General features: G+C 33.3%; 2 protein-coding genes and 2 pseudogenes across 6 annotated transcripts; 2 read left to right on the forward strand and 2 right to left on the reverse strand.

The window, feature by feature from the left end:
• The first annotated feature begins 799 nt into the window (after positions 1 to 799).
• Positions 800 to 10,151, forward strand: LOC120121416 (receptor-like serine/threonine-protein kinase At1g78530). 4 transcript variants are annotated; one of them, XM_039140771.1, is made up of 8 exons: positions 800 to 802; positions 1,390 to 1,405; positions 6,546 to 6,547; positions 8,464 to 8,606; positions 8,687 to 9,022; positions 9,149 to 9,403; positions 9,484 to 9,617; positions 9,726 to 10,151. In XM_039140771.1, the coding sequence occupies exons 4-8, from the start codon at positions 8,471 to 8,473 to the stop codon at positions 9,933 to 9,935; spliced, it is 1,071 nt and encodes a 356-aa protein (XP_038996702.1). In that variant the 5' UTR covers positions 800 to 802; positions 1,390 to 1,405; positions 6,546 to 6,547; positions 8,464 to 8,470; the 3' UTR covers positions 9,936 to 10,151. The 4 variants fall into 4 exon arrangements, with proteins under 4 accessions (XP_038996702.1, XP_038996704.1, XP_038996705.1 ...); XM_039140773.1 differs by having other exon boundaries at positions 8,464 to 8,597; XM_039140774.1 differs by lacking the exon at positions 800 to 802 and having other exon boundaries at positions 9,718 to 9,808.
• LOC120121417 (fatty-acid-binding protein 3, chloroplastic) lies at positions 10,050 to 11,573 on the reverse strand. Of its 2 annotated transcripts, none has more exons than XM_039140776.1 (5): positions 11,273 to 11,573; positions 10,885 to 10,989; positions 10,631 to 10,786; positions 10,309 to 10,523; positions 10,050 to 10,233 (listed from the first exon to the last, which is right to left on the reverse strand). In XM_039140776.1, the coding sequence occupies exons 1-5, from the start codon at positions 11,469 to 11,471 to the stop codon at positions 10,075 to 10,077; spliced, it is 834 nt and encodes a 277-aa protein (XP_038996707.1). In that variant the 5' UTR covers positions 11,472 to 11,573; the 3' UTR covers positions 10,050 to 10,074. The 2 variants fall into 2 exon arrangements, with proteins under 2 accessions (XP_038996707.1, XP_038996706.1); XM_039140775.1 differs by having other exon boundaries at positions 10,885 to 10,986; positions 11,261 to 11,573.
• Positions 11,574 to 15,618: 4,045 nt separating this feature from the next.
• On the forward strand, positions 15,619 to 18,452 carry LOC120121419 (annotated as a pseudogene).
• Positions 18,453 to 18,776: 324 nt separating this feature from the next.
• Positions 18,777 to 20,582, reverse strand: LOC120121422 (annotated as a pseudogene).
• Positions 20,583 to 22,221: the final 1,639 nt, after the last annotated feature.

The following is a 22,221-nucleotide window of genomic DNA, read 5'->3' on the forward strand; positions in this document are numbered from 1 at the left end:
GATATATGAATATGCAATACGTGATACATGTGATATGATATGAAATGACATATGAATATGTAATACGTGATACATGTGATATGATATGAAATACATGGTTACACATACATGTGGTATGTGACAGAAGAGAAAGAACAAGTGATGAGAAATGTATTCATAATAAATGCCCATAGTATATGATACGAGAGTTATAGGTATAGTTGGCATGCCAAGAGTCGAGGGTTACATATGTCCTATAAGACATATGATAGGTCCTACGGGACACAGATTACATCCTTCGGGATGACAGGTCCTTCGGGACACAGATGACATCTTTCGGGATGATAGGTCCTTTGGGACATTTATACGAGCTGTGGTGATAGCATATGTGTGCACAACCTCAGTGTACTCACATACCTCTATTCTCAATAATATACATGGGCAATACAATTGAAAGATAAATTAAAGTGAAAGTGATACAAGAAGGTAAGTTTCACATGTGCATGACATGATGTATATATATGTCATATTGAAATATATACATGCATATTGAAATGTTATGATTAAATGGTAAGAATACATATTGAAATATATACATGCATATTGAAATGTTATGATTAAATGGTAAGAATGCATATTCATGAAATCTACTGTTACATGTTTATTTATTGCCTCACTAAGTCTATGACTTAGCGTGTAAGTGATTTACACGTAGGTACCAAGAAACGTGAAGAGCAAGAATAGAAGTAGCAAGAACAGTATTATTACTAGAAGGTCAGATCAGAAGTAATCGACAAAGTATGTATTTTGGTGTGTATAGAGTGTTGGCATGTAATAAGTCGTTAATTATGAGTACTCTGATGGAGTTTGTATTTTGTGGTCAATTTTATGTAAATTAACGTATTTTGCTTTAAACAAAGTTTTAAATTCCTCTATTTTTCAAAAGAGTCAAAGTTTGAAAAGTCAATGTGACACCTCAGACTTCTATTCGAGTCGGGTACGGGTTGGGATGTTACAGTTAATGGCATCAGAGCTAAGGTTTAGTCGATTCTCGGCATAAACCGGAGTCTAGAGTGTTTTATAAGGTATAAATGCTAACAAAATAGTGAAAACTTCTGATCTGATGGAATAGTAAGTGTACTGTCTTGCTAATAGAATTAAAATACTATGTTATATTAGATATATGATCATAAGAGTTTCTAAAGTGAAATACAAGGTGATAGACCTGAAGGTAATAACATTCACCTACCCTGGCCAGGCAGGGAGAAGAGCGAAAACCTCAGGGAATGCATGTATAAGATTAGAGAGTGATTCATGATGTTGAATGATATTATGATGTATTTTAATTTTATACTTCTATAATTCATAGAATTAATGTATTGAAAAGAGTTGAGAACACCCGAGTTTAAGGGTGAATTTGAGAAATGTTCAATTGTTATGGAAATTTGATTAAATGGTAGGAAGATAATATTAGAAAATTTTCATTTCTCCAAAGTGGAGAAGTTAAATTGAGTAGTTTTATTATTACGTAGGTAAGCTAGAAGTATGGTGAATAAATGTCACCATAAGAATGTTAAAATATCAAGTGACGTGGTTATCAATTGTAGAAGAATTTATGAATAAGTACATGAATGATCAGTTCATAAAACAAATGATGATCACATATATGAGATTAACAAAGAAGTTACACATGCATGTGTATGAGTATAAGTTTAATAAGTTAAACAGATTTATTGTTGTGTTGATTTTGATTAGGAAGGATAAGGAAGAACATGTGATTGGTTGTTTAGGGCTTGAGCCTTAAATTAAAAGAGTGTTACTGGTTTTGAAATTGTTCTCAATTCAAGAAATGATTAGTCGCGTTAAAATTCTATAGAGAGCTAAGAATAAAAGAATTGAAGAGCAAAAATTTCAGACGATTAAGAGAATTAGTGTTTAATAGAGTTAAGCACCATTAAAGAAAGATAGAGATTCTGGCTTTCAACTTCAAACCAGATATGAATTAGTTGTATTCTCCGCCACAGAATCAAATCAGATGAGAGTCAGACAGAATAAAGCAGTAGGGTATGATATTTAAAGATTAAATAAGGAGTTAATTGATGATAAGCCAGGGTTAAAGACAACCTTTGTGAATTGGGTTAAAAGCTCTGTTAGAAGTTATGAAAATTGAAGCAGGAAAATTATTTTAAAGGGATATAAATGAGTTTAAGTATGTGTATGTGAGATAATGATTTGAATGTTCAAGAGAAGATATAGAGTAATAGAAAAGTTGAGTAAGATATCATTGGAATATATATATATATATATATATATATATATATATAATAATAATAATTTGATTGAAAATATGGTATATGATTGAGTGGATAAGGGTTGTACCCTAGATTAAAAATTAAAGATTTCGTTTAAAAATTGAGGTGCTATTAAATAATGTTAAAGGATATTCACTATTATAAAGTGGAGAATTTAGTTGCTATGCAGTTAAGCTAAAATATGGTAAATAAATGTTGTAATGTGAATAATGGAAGATTTATTGATGTGAATATTGTTTCGGAAAACGTTTAAGAAATAGGTATGTCAATAATTATTTTATAAGATGGAAGATGTTGAAATGTTGAGAGTGAACAAATAAAATTTCATGATACATGAGAATGAATGTGGATTTGATAAGTTAAGTAAACTATTGTTGAGATAATTCTGATTGGGAAAAAAAGGGTATATGATTAATTAATTGGAAATTGTGCACTAGATTAAATAGTTGTTATTGACTATTTGTAAGAGTAAAGGTGATAGAGTTAAAAGATTGGAAGAAAATATAAAGTGAATTAATCAAGTATGATATGGATTTGAATATGGTTAGGTATGTGGATCCTATATATATATATATATATATGATTAAGGCAATGAGAAGAGTATTTACAGGTTTTAAAAGGCGCTTTGAGAAATAAAAATAATGCAAGTATAAGAAAGGAAAAAGAATAAAGTTATGTGAAAATAATGTTAAATATTAAGGTTATGAAAATGTGATAAATATTAGTAATCAAATATAAGTATAAGTGTTATTATGATGTTTTTCATATACATATGAAAAACGTAATGGAGTAAAAAATGAATGAAATGATTTAGATTGCAAGGAGATTTTGATCTGTGAAGGAATAAAGAGATAAGGAAATTAAATGATAGAGTTTAAAGGTTTAAGAATGAAAAGGGTTATAATGAGGTGTAAAGTATAAGTTTGGTATAAAAGTAAGAATTTTTCAATTCTAAGTGGAAAGGATAAAGAGTTATGAATTTTGTATCAGAATTTTAGTAGAGACTAAATTTGGAGGTTTATGAAGAAACTGATTAAGTTAGTATCCTTTATCATACTGAGGTAAATATTTATTGGATAAGTATGTAAGGTAATATGAAAAGATTGTTGGATTTTGTAAATTGTATGTCTTAATTATATCTGATGAAGATTTAAGATTATCTCAAAGTTGTGGAAATCTTTGAAAAGGTCTTAGGAATTTAAATTAATTGTAGCATTGATATCTATGCATAGACAAATAGTGAGTTTAACATATGATTCATACTTTAAAAAGGGTATGTATGATTGAGTTCAAAGAATCATGGGAAAATTATTTACCTTTAGTAGAATTTGTCTATAATAATTATTATTAATTGAGCATTAAGATGACTCTGTATGAAGTTTTATTTGGGAGAAAATATCGGACATCATTGATTTGGTTCAAGTTAAAGGATCATAATTTTATTTTCCAGGATTTATTGAAAGTGGTTGAGGATAAAGTAAAGATAATTTAAGATAATTTCAAGATGACATCTAATCGACAGAAGTATTAGGCAGACTTGAGACAGAAATAAATTGAATTTCATGAAGACGATAAATTTTTCTTAAAGTATCATATTAGAAAAAAAATCATGCAAAGGGGAGAGTATAATAGAGTTTAAAAGATCGAAAAAAGAATGTCAGACTAAGTTAACCAAGTGTAACATGTATTGGTTTAAGGTTGTGTTTCTTAACCATGTAAATATAGTAAAAGAGATAAGGATTTATTTATATGTATGAAGGAAACTTGAGATATATTTGAATGATAGTATTCTCTCTAATCAAGTTGTTAAAGATAAGCATGTTACTTTTGAGATGATAAAAAGAGTATTGACATCAATTTCAAGATTGATATGAGTAAAATTTAGAAAGAAATGTGTATAATAATTTGGATGAAGATGGTATAAGAATAAATGTTTGGTTTATGTTGTAAGTCATTAGAGATTGATGAAAGAAATCAACGGACTCATGATGTTGAGTGATAAGGATTGAGATTACCGTATGGATGGAACCTTATTATTTCCATGATGAGCGACATTATATTTATACAAATTTATAAAGATTAAAAGGTGTAGAATCGAATGAGTAAAAAGATAGAAATGAATGTAATTCCTTGTTGATTGAAAATAAGTTTAGTAATTACAACCACGAAGGGAAAGTTAAAGATTTAAAGTCAGATAATGTTGTCATAGGAAGAGTTATTATTGAGCTTGTTTAATGAGTAGTAGGTTTGCAAGTAAAGAAAGATATCAAAATAGTTTTTTTGTGACATTGTGTAAAAGAAATGCTGGAAACTATTAAGTTAGTTGAATAGAAATATTGAGATTTTGTATGGACGGATTGGATCAAAGAAGTTGAAGAAAAGTGGGAAAAAAAATTAAGATAGTGGATAGTTAACAGAAGTTCTATATATATAGTTAAAAAAATGGAATTTCTATATAAGTGATAAAGTATTTATTAATGTCTTGTTCCGAATAAGATTCTCTGTATAGTATAGCTCAGTCCTACATTCATTGGACCTTATGGATCTTTAAAAGAGGTGGATCTGTAGTATAATATGGAAGTACAAATATGATATAAGTAGACAGTTCCCATCTATTTGTACAGTGAAAATTCGAGGATGAATTTTCTTAAGGGGGAGATATTTGTAACATCCCAAAATACAGGTTAGTGATTAACGTATAAAACTTTAGAGTTTGGTGATTGAAGTAGGATATTTGAATAGTTTAATGATTTGTTCATAAATATTTCCTGAAAGTTATTAGTAATTATCAAAGGAATTAAGGGGCAAATGGTCATTTATTATGAAAGATATTTTTTATCTCTTTATGAAGAGATAAACGTTGGGGGAGAGTATTTAGAAAACTCTTCTTCTTCTTACCTTCTTCTTCTCCAACGTGCAGAGCATAAGGTGAGTTTTCTATTTGTTGGTTATTTGTTAAATTGAAGATTAGGTTTTGATCATTAGATGATAACTAAGCTTAAGGAAAGCTTAAGTTGTCTTATAATCAAAAGATGAAGAAGTTATAAGATATTTAAGAAAATGAGTTTTTATATGAAATCATGGAAAAGAGTTGATAAGTTGAATTTGAAGTTAAATTTGACTTGTCATCATGTTAATTAAGGAATATGAAGTGTTAGAATTGTATTTAGAACATATTGAAATTTGAGTATGATTATTGAATTACATATGAAGGATAGAATTTTGAAGTTATAGATGATTTTCATGGATATAAGTTGGTTTAAGTAATGGTAGTTGAGTTTAATGACATGATAGGGGTTTAAAATAGAAGAATTAAGTGAAGAATTGATGATTTTCGGGGTTAGAATACAATTTCTGGGTAGAGGGAACCGATACCCTATGAAGGGAATCGATTCCCCCTCTTGGACAAAAATTCCAGTATGTGCAGGGGGAACAGATTCCCCCCTGGGGGGGTATCGATTCCCTGGGAACAGATTCCCCCTGGGGGGTATCGATTCCCCCCTAAATTAAAAAATGGAATTTGATTCATTAAACCGGTTTAAGTTGTTAACATCAAGGTTAAGGTTTAGGCTTCTGATAGTTGTTTTGAAATGTTATATTTATGTAGATATTGAGCATAAACAAGTTCTGGAATAATCAAAGGATTAGAATTGATTCAAATCAAACAAGGCTAAGGTGAGTGCAATTTTAATTGTACTTATATTATTGAATGAACATTGGCTTGCGATGAGCCAATGATGGAGTTACTATGGTAAGAAGTGACTCCTAAAATGTTATTTGATATGTGCTTTTACATGTACATGAATACATGATATGCATAAATATAAGAGTATGAAACATATGTGATATATGCTATGAGACATGACCAATGTGAAATGAGATAAGCTATGTGATTATATGAAATGATATATGAATATGCAATACGTGATACATGTGATATGATATGAAATGACATATGAATATGTAATACGTGATACATGTGATATGATATGAAATACATGGTTACACATACATGTGGTATGTGACAGAAGAGAAAGAACAAGTGATGAGAAATGTATTCATAATAAATGCCCATAGTATATGATACGAGAATTATATGTATAGTTGGCATGCCAAGAGTCGAGGGTTACATATGTCCTATAAGACATATGATAGGTCCTACGGGACACAGATTACATCCTTCGGGATGACAGGTCCTTCGGGACACAGATGACATCTTTCGGGATGATAGGTCCTTTGGGACATTTATACGAGCTGTGGTGACAGCATATGTGTGCACAACATCAGTGTACTCGCATACCTCTATTCCCAATAATATACATGGGCAATACAATTGAAGGATAAATTAAAGTGAAAGTGATACAAGAAGGTAAGTTTCACATGTGCATGACATGATGTATATATATGTCATATTGAAATATATACATGCATATTGAAATGTTATGATTAAATGGTAAGAATGCATATTGAAATATATACATGCATATTGAAATGTTATGATTAAATGGTAAGAATGCATATTCATGAAATCTACTGTTACATGTTTATTTATTGCCTCACTAAGTCTATGACTTAGCGTGTAAGTGATTTACACGTAGGTACCAAGAAACGTGAAGAGCAAGAATAGAAGTAGCAAGGACAGTATTATTACTAGAAGATCAGATCAGAAGTAATCGACAAAGTATGTATTTTGGCGTGTATAAAGTGTTGGCAGGTAATAAGTCGTTAATTACGAGTACTCTGATAGAGTTTGTATTTTGTGGTCAATTTTATGTAAATTAACGTATTTTGCTTTAAACAAAGTTTTAAATTTCTCTCTTTTTCAAAAGAGTCAAAGTTTGAAAAGTCAATGTGACACCTCGGACTTGTATTCGAGTCGGGTACGGGTTGGGGTGTTACAGAAAATGTCACTGACGTTTCAATTTTGTCAATTTTAGCACGGACATTTATGTTTCACTGCAATTTTGCCACTCCGCCGTTAATCCGTTAACGGGACGATGACATGTCATATTTGTTCCGTGACGGCGATGACATTACTCCCTCATCAAAACGACGTCGTTTTGGCACTACCGTTTTGATGCTCTAAAAGCTCAAAACGAAGTCGTTTTGTTGATGAAAAATGTTTTTCATGGGATTCAAACCGTAGACCTTTAGAATCCAAAACTAAATACTCAACCACCAAACTAACTTAAAAACTTGACATAATCTTAACAAAACTATTATAAATGTTTTATCACTACCACCGTCAAAAATCTGATTTAGAATTTTCTTGATAGAAAAACTCAGAAATCATGGCGGAGGAACTAACCTCAAATTGGTTGCAGAAAAAAAATATATATGGTGGCTGACAAAGATACGTGCTTTCAGCACATATATGTGGGTACTTATAATGTAGAGACATTAGGTCTTCTAAATTTTTATTTGTTTATAAAATGAGGCCAAATTCAGCACATATAAGTGTTTTTGTTCTTAGAGGAAGTAGGATTGGAATTCACTTGGGTGACAAGGCTGATAATTGTGCATCGGGTTATAATAATATAAATATTTACATTAGTTACAAATTTTGAATTTGAAGTAATTAGAAATCATATATCTTTCATTATATTAGATTTTTCACAAGTGATATGCACAACTATTTTATTTATTCATAAGCGGAACAAAACATTTCAGGGAGCCGACATGCTCCAAACTGTAGAATGCCGAGCTGGTCGGTTTCCCATTCACTTCTCCTTAAACTGCAGTTTAGCTTTCTCACTGATATTCCGTGACAGTGTTTCAAGCTATTTTGTGCTTCACTTTCTCATATCTGGTACTATCCATTTCACTTTTAACGCTTCTTAATAGGGCCTGTGATCTTGGTTTCTCGGTACTTTAATGTCAAATGTTGGGGTTTCCTGTCTTTTTGCAATTTTTTCTTTCTTGAAATGATATGTTGAGAGAAAGAGAGAGAGTTTCGGGAACAATAATTGAGAGCTACTGTGTAAGAGCTTAGGTGGAAAGTTCCAAGTTGGTTGCCAGCTTGAGCTAAGTCCTAATAATTGGGAGATGTTGCTTCCAAGAATCAAATTGGAGATTTGAACTGAAATTTTTGGTCTTCAACTCCTAGTAATCCCATTGATTCTCTATTTTCTTAGAAAGAGCTGTGTTCTGTTCCAAGCAGCTGCTTTTGAAGACCTAAAATGGCAAATGATCTTGGATTACCATTTTACATCACCATATGCTGCATCGCCTTTATCATTTCGAAGATAATTCTCATGTTTCTCCTTTATAAGCGGTGGAAAAGAAAGAAAATGATTTACGAGGGAGGTTTCTCAGGTTTTAATTTTCGCATTAAATCACCAGTCTTCCTATGATTTGATTTCTCATGGAGCAATAGCATCCTCTGGAAAATGTAGGTGGGAAAATGGTGTTCAGGTCTCCATTATTGCAATCTCTAACATCAGATGTGTTCTTGAAGAAAACATTAAAGCTAAGCAATAAAGACATAGTTGGTACCGGAGGGTATGGTACCGTTTACAGGTTAACGGTAAACAAGACCACAGCGTTCGCCGTGAAAAGACTAAAGAGAGGAACTGCGGATAGAGAGAGAGGTTTCGAGAGAGAACTGGAAGCAATGGGGGATATCAAGCACCGCAACATCGTAACACTTCATGGATATTGCACCACTCCTCACTACAATCTTCTTATATATGAACTAATGCCTAATGGAAGCTTGGATTCTTTTCTCCATGGTAAGTACCACACTGTTTCTTCACGGCAAAGGCTCCATCTTCAAGTTTGCAAGCATTCATTTCAAATTTCGTCCAAACGAATACGATTCAGTATCATTACGAAAATAAGATTAAACGGAAATGCAGAAAAATCAATGGAAAGCAAGGTTTTGGATTGGCCAACAAGATGTAAAATAGCATTAGGTGCTGCAAGAGGAATAGCATACCTTCACCATGATTGTATCCCTCATATCATCCATAGAGATATCAAGTCGAGCAATATATTACTCGACCACAACATGGAGGCACGAGTCTCAGATTTCGGACTCGCTACGTTGATGGAGCCAGACAAGACTCATGTTTCAACATTTGTTGCTGGAACTTTTGGATATTTAGCCCCAGGTATCATGAACAAAATTGCTGTCAGTCATTCTCTTCTTATGTTTCAAAGATTGATAATTGAATTCGGTGTTTGTCTGTAGAATATTTTGAAACGGGAAGAGCAACAATAAAGGGAGATGTTTACAGCTTTGGAGTCGTTTTGCTGGAGATTTTAACAGGAAAGAAACCGACGGATGAGGCATTTCTTGAAGAGGGAACAAAGCTTGTTACATGGGTAAAGCTTTCATCAACGTTGAAATGCATATATAAATCCGAAATATTCAAACAAAAAAATATCAAATCCATTACCATAGCACTAATCATTCTGCTATTAGATGAACAGGTAAAGGTAGTTGTCGAAGAAAGGACAGAAGAATATGTAGTTGACAGTAGCTTAGGTTGTTCTTGTCCTATGGATGAGATCAACAAAACACTCAACGTAGCATTGCTGTGCCTCGAAACAGATCCGTCAAAGAGGCCTACAATGGCCGAAGTTGTAAGGATGCTGGAGCAGATAAAAGTCAGAGAAAGCTCTAACGGATGCTTAATGTAATGCTTAGTCTAATCATCAAAAACACTTGTACAGAACATTTTCATCATGTTTGATTCAATAACCATGAAAATGTTAAGTTACACAAGATCCGAGCTTTATTCATTAAAGTTGAAAACTCGAGGAAACTACCTCATTGTATTTACTTGAGAAAGGCGGCCAGCCCACCGGCAACTGATGTCTTCAATGAAGGAGAAACCGAAGAATCTCCGAAAAATACATCAAAAAGTGCAGAACCTACTTTTGCCGACTCAATTGTAGCATCCATACAAGTTGGTATTCCATCCAATGAGACAGCAATCTGAAACAAAACGATAACAGGGATTAACCATGTGAACTTAGAGTGTTCTAATGTCCATATTTAAGTTACACTCACAAGCATTTTGGATGTGTCGGGCCAAGTCAAAAAGATGGAAGTTCCTTTATTAAGAGGTCGTCCTTGGAAAATACTACGTAATGTGGATAGTGCAGATTCATCGACCGGTGTTGGCGCCTTGATCCTTGGGGAGACAGCTTCATCCAAAGCATCCCAGAATGTTTTGCCATCGACATCTCTGACCAGCACAATCTGCAACGATTTCTCCATTGGAGCTGCAGTTAAAACAAGTTAATTAGCAACCTTCTATCATCTCTTTCCTCATGTTGCCTGGACATTTAGACGCATATATATGACATATTTGCATGCATCCGATACTCACCCTCGAAAATCGACTTGAACAAGAACATGTCATCTTGAAGTTGAGTAGCAGACCGTCCCTTCCAGGCATCCAATTTACTTAAGATGGATTGATCGACATATAATCCAGCAGCATAAACCTTAACACCAATGATGGCAAAAACTTTCTCCCTGTACCCTGAAATCATTAGGCAGCTTTATAAATAACTCCATAGCTATTGTAGTATACTAGGTTTGTACGACTAGTACTTGTTCATACATATTGTAGCAACTGACCTGTACCGAGCAAAGACAAGGAACTTGAGCAACCAGGCAAACTTAAAGATGTCTGAAATTTCACTTTGGTTGTGGGTTCCTCAGTGTAATCTGCAGTTCCCACTGCACATTGATAAAAAGAGAAACAATATTTAGGCCTTAATTTCAAGAAAATATGATGCTAAATTGTTTTCACATGCTTCCAGCTATGTCATGGATTCTTGAAAGCATAGAGAAATCAAATCCACCTTCATTCTAGCCATCTGCATGTTTGAATACACATAAAAGGAACAAATAATCCAGCTTCATTTAGGTTCAATCAGCAGATTCAAAACTTTTTCACCCAGTAAACACAAAACCAACAAGGAACAACATGCAGCTATAATAATCAAAATACCTGTAGAAGATGAAGAAGAAGCTTTCAAAGTGAAATGGGTTTCAATTACTTTGTTCTTCTGAGGGGAGAAATGAGATGACAGAGGCAGAGAATGAAATTTGTGAATTGCAAGAAGTGGGTGTGAAAGTTTTCCTGGGAAATTGCTTCTGGGTTTACAAGGTAACGGTGAAGTGATGCACATTGGTGTCGAAACGGATCCTAACCCAACCATTTTCTGAGCTTCTTGTGTTAATTTACAAGCTGAAATCTGCAGTCTCAGGAGTAAAAACAGAAGGGGGACTGTTGAAGGGAACAGTTATTTGTCTTCGATTCAAGCTCGATCCGATCAGTTATCTAAAATAATTATTGATTAATTAGTTAAAACGGTATTACTAAAAATAGTAGATTGAAAGGAGATTATCAAAAAGTTACAGCAGTAAGGTTGACCTATTACTACAAACGACAACAAACCAAACTCCACGTAGAAAGCAAATAAAAATAGGGTAAACTACATGTTTAGTATCTGACTTATCACTTTTATTCCGTTTTAGTACCTAAACTTTTAATTTTTTCAAAATTATACCTAATGTTTACTTTTTATTTTATTTTAGTACCCCATTGTTAACTTTTTATTTCATTTCAGTTCCTAATTTTTTGACGGTGGGGTACTAAAATGAAATAAAAAGTAAACTTTAAGTATGGTTTTGAAAAAATTGAAAGTTTAGGTTCTAAAATGGAACAAAAGTGATAGTTTAGGCACTAACATGTAGTTTACCCAGAAAAATAAGTCACTGCATTTAATTTTTAAGATGTTTTCGTTTTGGTTATCAAATTTTTAAAATTTACATTATAATTATCAAATTGTTTACAAGGGTTTAATTTTTTTCGAATAAATTAATTTAAATTTGGAGCAATCAAAGATAAATTCGGGAAGTACGAGCTGTGATCTGATTAGGGTTTAATTTATGTTTTCTAATTTTGATCATTGAAATCCTTAAATTAATTAATTAAGTGATCAATGAGAACTGAAAACTGCCATTTATATATTGGTTCAGACCCAATTATGGAGCCCAGCAACCTAAAACCAAATTACATCTCAATCTCAACATTACCTAAATCCAGTTGCCCAAATACCTAAAGCCTACTTGACTCATTACACCTAAAATCCAAACTCAACCGGCCCAATAGTTAAAAACCCAAAGAAAAATAGAACCCTGATTTTTTTATTAATCTAGTGTAAGTATAAGGTAATATTTGTTCAATGATAACTCTCAACCATTTAACATTGGACGTTTATACCCAAGCATTCATTGTGCTCAAACCAAGGATATCAAGGAACAACAACAATTTCTTTACCATTAAAGTCATCTGGTTCATGCTACAGCCCTAAAACAAAATGGATCTATTGTTACCTTCATCAACGACAAAGATCACAACCACGTCGACACCAACAGTGCCTTCAGTCAACCATGTCACCAATTTTTGGAATTTTATTCAAACAATTTTTGAGAATTATCTTTTGTATTTATTAGAAATTATCTTTAAACATTTTTATGGTTTTTAGGAAACTATAAATAGCCCTTGAGTAAGCTTCAAACATGTCTCAGATTGCCTAAACTTGTTTACTCTTGTTTTTATTTTTCTATAAAAGTTTTTACTTTTCTTTTTCGTTTTTTCTTTTTCAAGTTTTTATTATTTTTCTTTAAAATGCTAAGTATGATTTCTATCATACTTAGCTAAGTTTTTTCATAGCCAAAGGTTGAAGCGATGACTCAATTTCAATCGTGAGAATTGAAAAGCACTCAATACCCTTCGGGTTACATTTTCGGTTTTCTAGAATCAAGGATCGGTAATCGACCATCCTTTTATAATCAAAATGCTTTCAAATCGAAAAGAGCTCGTTGGCTTGTTAGTTATTTTGATTAATAGTTGGGAGGAAGGATCGGCTTGTAGCACATATGACTTCCTGTGAACACACTTAGCAGCGGTCCGCTAAGGGAAACTGATATTGGATTCGATTCTCAGCGAGACACTATAATCCGAGTTAAGTTTTTTCAAAGCTTTTAATTGATTTGGTGATAATAACGATTATCGCGATTAGTCCACATAAGGACTGATAATCAAAGATTTGTTTGGACTGTCAGTTCAATTGAGAACAAGTTAAAAGGGTTGGGCTATATAGACTGTAACTAACATGAATCCGAAGCTAAAATTTATTTAGATGATTTACGGAATTTGAGGCAAAGCGAAAGACTGGGGTTGATTTTTTACTATTGAATTTTAAATTTTTCTTATTTAATTTTTTACTTTCTTTTTTGCTTCTCGACAAACCCCTCATTTTTACTTCCTTTTGCAATTCACGCTTAGCTTAGAAGCAAAACCAATTCATTGGCAAATTCAATATTCCCTGCGGATCGATCCTTACTCTCTTTATACTATTCTTTTCTATTTATTTTTGTTGAGATTAAGGCATGTTTTATTTGACACTGAAAAAACGTGTTATCAATGGGAGGTGCAGCTGCCCCCTAATATTGACAGACTAATTACATTTTAGGTCATTGGATATCTTGAAACTATTACAATTAAGCCCTTGCCCCCACCCCAAATTTCTTGGTATAATTACTTTTGAGATACTGTTAGTTTTAAAATTAATAGAATTAAGTCTTGACCTAAAATTTATATGATTTAATTATTTTTTAAGACTTTTAAATTTTAAAATTAGTAGAATTATACCATCAATCTTTTATTTTTTTATGATTTAATTATTTTCAAGGTCATATTTATTTTAAAATTAAACAACTTGCCCTAGAGGTTCAAATTATAGTTACGATTGTGTTTTCGGTTACGTTGTGTTTATCTCGATTATGGCAATAGCAGTTGCTATTGCGGGTACCGCGATTTGAGATAAAGATTTCAAAGAAATTTTTACCTCTACTTAACAGTTTCTATTCTGATAGCGAACCGATATTTAAAATCCTATTTGCCCCCTCATAGTTTAATCTTGGCTCCATCCTTGATTTTCCATATCTTATATTTCTTTAACCAAATACTGTGATCTTACATACCTGCCAAACAAATCAAACAAGGTAATACAACATTCATAGTAATAGGTTAAGTAATGTATCATTTTGGTAACTTCATTCTCAAAGGTAATCTTACATTTCATGAACCAAACGACCCCTTAGTGTACAACTTTTAGTTTTACACCATTTTAAGATAATTGGATGAGTGAAAACCAAAGGCTGAGATTAACTCATTGTTTTTGTTCTAGTGGATATATTATCATTTCCTACTGTTAATCACAACCTTCGATTTTCTCTCATCCAACTATCCTAAAAGGATAAAAAAGTTTTATACTATGTAATTGGATTTTAACTCTTTGTGTGTGTGTATATATATATATATATTAAAATAGTCTAAGTTAATTGGATAAAATAATTCTGACTTCCGGAAGTCTCCCACGGAAGCTGCTCTCAACCTGACGTAGGGGGCAACCTACTATCTTACCTCCCCTTATCCCATTATATATGGGAATAGAGTCAGTTAATTTTATTAACAATACAGACGATCTTATAAACACAATTGGTCATAATTTTTTTGAATGTGTATTTTCAATGAATTAATATGCTTCTTTAATTTTAGTTTGAGGTCTATTTGTACCATTCTTTTCCCTTATATGTAGTATTATACTGTACTACTATCATTCATCATATGCATTTTATGTACAACATTTTTTTGTCTCTTACAATAAAATATTTGTTTGAGACCTATTTTGACCTTTTTTTTTTCTTTATAAAACAATAAAGTATTTTAATTCTTTTATCACATGTATTTGTCTCCTTATAAATGCGATTCTTCAAGGAGATCCATTTAAGATTTTATTCTGATTTTAATTATACAAATTTATTACAAATTGCCGATTTTCTATCTTTTTATGAACCAAATCATCAAATAATTGTCTGAATTCAAATACCAAGAAGAATCAAACACGTGACAATTTATATCGATCACTCAATTGTAAGAGAGATAAAGAAAGGTAGTACATCTGTACATGGCTCTTTGTTTCGATCAACAACTGCCGCTTTGCAATAAGACCTCTTGATTTCTTACCTTAGTTTTCATAAATTTCATTTTTCTATTTTATAAATTATTTACCCTTTTCCACGTGTTTGTATTTTTTGCCTTTTTAGTCCAAAAAACATCAAGAGCCTCTCAAAACTCCTTCAATTGAACCTGATAAGCAGCTCAGGACAAAGCTAACAGAAAGTCCTATGTGGGATATTTTCATCCACTCAAATTTTTTAAACACTTCTTTAACTTAGGAGCACCATTGTCCTTAAATTTCCTGTAAGAGAAATGGAAGCCTTTTAAAAATAAATTGAACACACCCTCTTGAGCTCTTGTTGAATACTCAGTTTTCGTTTCAGCTTGTGTTCTTCATTTTGGTGATTGTTTCATGGGGAATTGACAAAAAAAGATTGAATCTTTATTTCTGGGTTTTTGTTATAAAGAGTGAAAAACTTGGCATTTTTTGCTCTTTTTATTGTGGTTGGGGTGTTGGTATTAAGAATGATGTCAATGACATGCCATAGTCTTGATTTTGGAGCAAGAGTGCTTGATTTGATCGCTGTTGGCTCGTCCTCTAATGCTTCGATTGAAAGGCACTCGGTGAAGAATCACGGCAAGACATTTACCAGTAAAGTCTATGGAGCTAGAAGAATGGTTTGTTGCAGGCAGAACATTTGTAGAACTCGTGCCTTCTCCACAAATACTTCTGAGGCTCTACTTGATGGTGAGAATCATTCAAATTTCAATATTGTTTCTGGCTTTAAGTCATTGAAAAATGAGTTGTTTTAGTATCCTTAATCTGGTTCTATCTAATCAATTGGTTTTTATAGTTTTATTGTTAGCATTGGAGTTCGTATACTTGGAGTCGTTCATTTTGTTTACTTGATTACTTCTACTTCTTTTTCTATTCCTGAGATTTTGCCTGTTGGTTCCATGTTTAATTGGAAATAATAGTTCAATTTTCATATTATGCTTTGGTTTTTATATTTGAGTTCAGTACTTGGAATTGATTTTATTCCATTTTGACATCAATGTAGGAGTCGGTGAACGCACCGCCCCAGTGTTGGATTTGAAGAAAGAGGCTAAAAGTCCCGCTTCACTGGCTAACTTGTTTGAAGTGGTTGCTGATGACCTCCAGACTTTAAATCAAAATCTCCAGTCGGTACGAGCTCATCGAGGCTTTAATTCTTATGTTTCCTTTATAGTTCTGTTATCATATGTAAAAAAATTTGCATGTTCGAAAGGATTTTGTTCGACTTCTATGGTTGTTCCTTAAGTTTTGCACGTACTGGTTCACCATGTGAGGCCATATGAATTGACTTGTAGTATATATGATGCTTCCTTGTCATTGGAATCTAATGTTTGCTTGTTAAATTATGTTTACCCCCTTAATTTGTTGTCTTAGGATCGACTTTTGATCTGATTCTTATTGATTTAGTCATTTGAAGTTATTGATGTTAGTTATGTATCTGATGATGATGGTCTGCTAGATTGTTGGTGCAGAGAACCCTCTTCTAATGTCTGCAGCTGAGCAGATCTTTGGTGCTGGCGGTAAGAGAATGAGACCGGCCCTGGTGTTCTTGGTTTCGAGAGCTACAGCAGAGTTAGTCGGATTGAAGTAATATTCCGGGACTCTCTGACATATTCAAAACGTTTTAATTCGATCACTAGACTAATCTCCATTTTGCAATGCTTTCTTTCCAGGGACCTTACTACAAAGCATCGACGTTTGGCTGAGATAATTGAGATGATTCATACTGCAAGCTTGATACATGATGATGTATTAGATGAAAGTGATATGCGAAGAGGTTAGCCCGTAAATTGAAATATCTTTATTTCATGTGTTGAATTGGAGATTCTTTCATCTTTATTATTTCTTAGTTATTAAAAAATCAGGTAAAACTTCATGTTCTTCGCAATATCTGAGGCTATGGTTCGAGTCTTCAATACCCTTGTCTACGGGCAGAGAAAAAGTTCCTATTTCTGTTTATACAAGAATCACGTATATAACAAATTTTGGTAGTTGTGGGGGTGGTGGCTGAGAGGTCAAACTCTGGCCACTTTTCTTGTCTGTTCATGTTAGGGAGAGGAGCTACTGCATCTACCATTCAATAGGACGGTTTGGACTTGGGACTGTTCGATTTTAACTTTCAGTGGTAAATGTAGTAGTATTAATAGAAAAAACTCATGGGAAGACCTTGATTTTCTTGGATATATTTTTTCTCCTAGTCTTTCATCACTCGAGGGACTGCTGATTTCAGAATGTATGTTAACTTGCAGGAAAAAAGACCGTTCACCAACTGTATGGCACAAGAGTAGCCGTACTGGCTGGGGACTTCATGTTTGCTCAGTCTTCATGGTACCTTGCAAATCTTGAAAACCTTGAAGTCATCAAGCTTATCAGCCAGGTATGATCTTGTTCGGATGTAAACCCGAGTAACATGGTATTTGACTCAATGTTTCCTCCGGTAGAGATTGGAAATGTGCTCTGGCTATGGAGTTAGTTTCGGTTAAATTAGTCTGAATCATATCCTTGCATGATATTGCAGGTTATTAAGGATTTTGCCAATGGTGAGATTAAGCAGGCATCGGGTTTGTTTGACTGTGATGTCGAGCTTGAGGATTATTTGCTCAAGAGTTTCTACAAAACAGCTTCACTGATCGCTGCTAGTACGAAAGGAGCCACTATTTCAGCGGGGCGGATTATATTGTAACCGAGCAAATGTATGAATTTGGAAAGAATTTTGGCCTATCATTCCAAGTTGTCGATGACATACTGGATTTTACACAATCAGCAGAGCAGCTGGGGAAACCAGCTGGTAGTGATCTAGCAAAAGGCAACCTCACAGCACCTGTAATTTTTGCGCTCGAAAAAGAGCCAAAACTTAGAGAAATCATCGAGTCCGAGTTCTGCGACACTGGCTCCCTTGACGAAGCAATCGAACTAGTAAAGCAATGTGGGGGAATTGAAAGGGCACAAGAGTTGGCAAAAGAGAAAGCCCATATCGCAATCAAGAATCTCCAATGTCTCCCTCAAAGCAATTTTCGGTTAGCTCTTCAAGATATGGTCATGTTTAACCTCGAAAGGATTGATTAGTTCAGATAATCTAAAACAAAAACCTCGGACATGACAAAAAAAAAATAAGGCATGAAGTTGAAGCCTGCGCCCATATAGAACAGCTTTTCTTAGGACTCTCATTGGTTGTATATTAAATACAAGGCTTTGAGCTTACTTGAGCTCCGAGTATCAGTTTCTTTAAATTATACATTTGTCTGAAACAAAGAATATTTCTCTGTCAAATTAAATTGATGAACAATAAAGCTTTTGAGGTCATCAATGTTCAATAAACTTTCATTCCATGTACATGATTGTGCAACTTAGTTCGCCAGCGTTTACGGATGCCTACATACATAAAGGTTATGCTTGATCTTTGAACACAGGCATCAATATTTGACATGTCAACACAACTTAACACAAATTACAATGTGAACTTTTTTTTCCATTGGCTTAATATAAATATATGTAGAAGTTTTAAATTTAACAATCTGCATTGCTTTTAGAGCAATGATGATAAACAAATATCAACTAATGTTCAATAACATGCATCGTGCTTAACAAGGATTCTTCTACCAAATTGTCATAGTGATAGCTTACAAGAAAAACGCGTATACCTTATTTTCACACATATACACAACCCAGAAGAACTTATCAATCATCTATTCCCTTTGTTACACCAAGGACAATAGCAATTGTAGCAAGAACAGCCTGCACATGCAGCAACAGTCCCGTTAATCAGTTATAAACTTCATTACCGGTAATATATATTACCAATATGTGTGTACTGAAAGTTGATAGTCATTTCAATGCAACATGACTTTCATAAAATTGAGAAAGACCGAAACAGAAATGATACTCACAGCAATTGTGCAAGCGATATATCCCGGTTTCTCTCTGTGGTCCATCCTCTCCCTCGCACAAAGTAGCATAAATAATCCAATGTACCAGGGGATTGCCCCAAGGAAAAAGCCAATGATAAACCTTCAAAAAAGGGATACTCCTCTTATAGATCAAGAATCATAAGACTATTTAAGGGGTAGCTATGGATTCAGGAAACAATAAGCGCTACAATAATAAATATTATGTGGATTTGTATAAAAATACATGTCATGTGGATTGTGCAGCTGATTTCGGTCGAGTACAGCGATTGGAGGTGGAGGAAAACATCTTCTTTAAGCTATTATTTGTTTGCATTATACCTAAAAAAACTCTTAAAACAATGTATGGCTTACAAGAACCATCCAAGGCCACAGCCGCAGCACGGTAGCCGGCGCTCTTACAGGTCTTCCTTCAGCAACAGCATAACCTAGACATCAAAGGTACATTCACTATTCTTCTTTCATGAAATTGATATCAACTCAATCATATAAGACAAAAGAAACTCAAACACACCAACTCGAATTGCAAAAATACCAATATTTCACTAATCTTGTACATATCTATGAATCACAGTATGCGCATGAGATTTAGCAAACCTAGGATTTTCAATCACAGATGTTGTTCTTGCAACAAGATCAGCTAGGTCAAATCTAGAGTTTTTCACAATTTCCTGAAAGGTTATATACATGTTCTTAATTTTATAGCAAAATATGTCAACTATAATGGCAAAATTTGGATTCCTACTCTCTTTCCTTTTATCCATCAAAATTCTCTCATACTCGAGAATCAGAAAGTCTTTCTATTGCATCAAAAACAGAACAATGCCTGCTGTAATTATAAAACTCCTAATACATAAATACACCTATCTTCTTTAAAAAAATGGAATTTTCATCTCAAAAAACAAGTTAATCATTCAATAAACAGAAACCCAAATCTCAAAATCCTTCCTTTGGTTGACAAATCACGAAAGAAGAAAGTTATTTTTTCTTCTTATTTGTAGACAAGGCCAACCTGGAACGGTTTGATAACCTTGGGAATAATAGTGAGGAGGTGGAGCAGAGGGCTCATGGAGGCCAGGTGGTGGAACAGGCTGAGGAAACCCAATAGCAGGGCCATGGTGTTGAGGAGGAGGGTAGTTGGCTACTCCTTGGAAAGTTCCATATTGGTTATGCTGATGATCTACAACTACAGCTGTGTTTTTCTCGTCACCGCTCATTTCCCTTTTTCCTTCTTTTGGAGAGTTTGATTGGGTTCGGGGTATGCTTATGGATGAACTAGAAAAGAAAAGAAAAATGATTATTTTGATTTTTTGAGTGGTGGAATTAGATTGAAGAAGCTGCCTGCCCAGCTTGGCTACCAACTTGTCTTCTGCAGTGGACAAAAATCAATGTATTATTTATTGTTAGGGTAAACTATCTGTATAGTCATTAAACTATAATTTGGTTCTATTTTCTAAAACGAATCATGAATTTTTTTAATTAGGTCACTAAACTATAGGTTGTTTACAGAAGTATGAGAAGTAAATCTGGTGAGGAAGAATGGAGTGGATGATACTCTGAGCCTGCTACATCTAGGGCTGTAAATGAGACGAGACAGATCGCGAGTTACTCGAGATTGACTCGGTCAAGGCTCGATAAATACTCGGATCGAATAGACTCGAATCGAAAAAGCTCGGGAGCAGCTCGAAAATATAATATATTAAGATTTTATTTTAAAAAAAAAATAAATTATTAATAATATTAACATTTATGTGTTGATTTTTTTTTAAAAATACAGTAAGACTTTCATATATTTAAGTTTTAGGTTCGAGTTCGAGTTTTCGAGTTCGAGTTTGAGGCTTAAATCTAGTTAAGTTTAAGAATTTTTTTTATTTCGAGCCTTTTCGAGCTGTTCACGAGCTTCAATTCAAGATTTCGAGTTTGAGTCGAGCTTAAAAATTTTAAGCTCGCGAGTTTTCGAGTCAAATCGAGCTGCATTTAAGAGTTTTCGAGTCGAGTCGAGCTCGAGTATCGCTGAGCTCGACTCGGCTCGTTTACACCCCTAGCTACAACCAAATGGTTCTGCATTTCAGATTCTCAGATGAGGATGTTTTAGGTGGCAGAAGCAAAAGCTTACTTTTCTACTAGAGGATCGTGGAAGGATGAAATTAACCAGAAATTTAGGGGAAAGCAAGTTTACATGTTAAGTTATCAATTAAATAATGCATTTTCTTATTTTGTATCGGATAAATTGATTTTATTTTAACAAACTATCTATTTTTATTTTAATTAATCCGATTGATCAAATAAAGGACGATTGTCGTTCACAATAGGATCAGAATCAGGTCAAGGAACTTATTTTATCACTCTTCTCCGATGAAATACGGACATGTTTGAGGTATTGAATTTTATATTATATTTTAATATAAGAAAAACAACCTCCTTGAATTGTCTCGCAAATTTATCAAGCTGAAAATGATATAAACATGAGGCTTAATATAAAAATAAATGTAAAAAAATCAAATGTTTCAAAAATATCAAAATGACCCCTAAGACTATAAAAAATCTTAAAATCTTTCATTTCAACTCATATTAACAGTTATCAGTCATCATCATCGAAAGACCATCCATTCATTGTCGAATTTTCACTATCAACCATTCCTCTTACCCTCATTCCAATCTCTTTAAATCTATAAATTCTAGGAATGGTCACTGAAACATATAACTTAATCTGTTCTTTACCTTGACTTTCTTCCTTCTTGTACCACACTCAGCTTCTTCAATTGATTACCAACAGCAATAGCCCGTTTCCTCCGTTAAAATACTTTAAATTTTTTTTTTTTTTAAATAACTTTTTTTTAAATTATTAAAACGTGACATATGTCATTTAATAAAGTATTTTAACAACGTTTATAAATCAAATACCTAAAATAATAAGGAAGAAAACGATAAATATTTATTTTTAATAAAAAAATTATTTAAACACCCAAAATAAATTT

This window comes from Hibiscus syriacus, unplaced genomic scaffold (assembly GCF_006381635.1).
Source record: "Hibiscus syriacus cultivar Baekdansim isolate YM2019G1 unplaced genomic scaffold, ASM638163v2 tig00110372_pilon, whole genome shotgun sequence".
Taxonomy (NCBI): Eukaryota; Viridiplantae; Streptophyta; class Magnoliopsida; order Malvales; family Malvaceae; genus Hibiscus; species Hibiscus syriacus.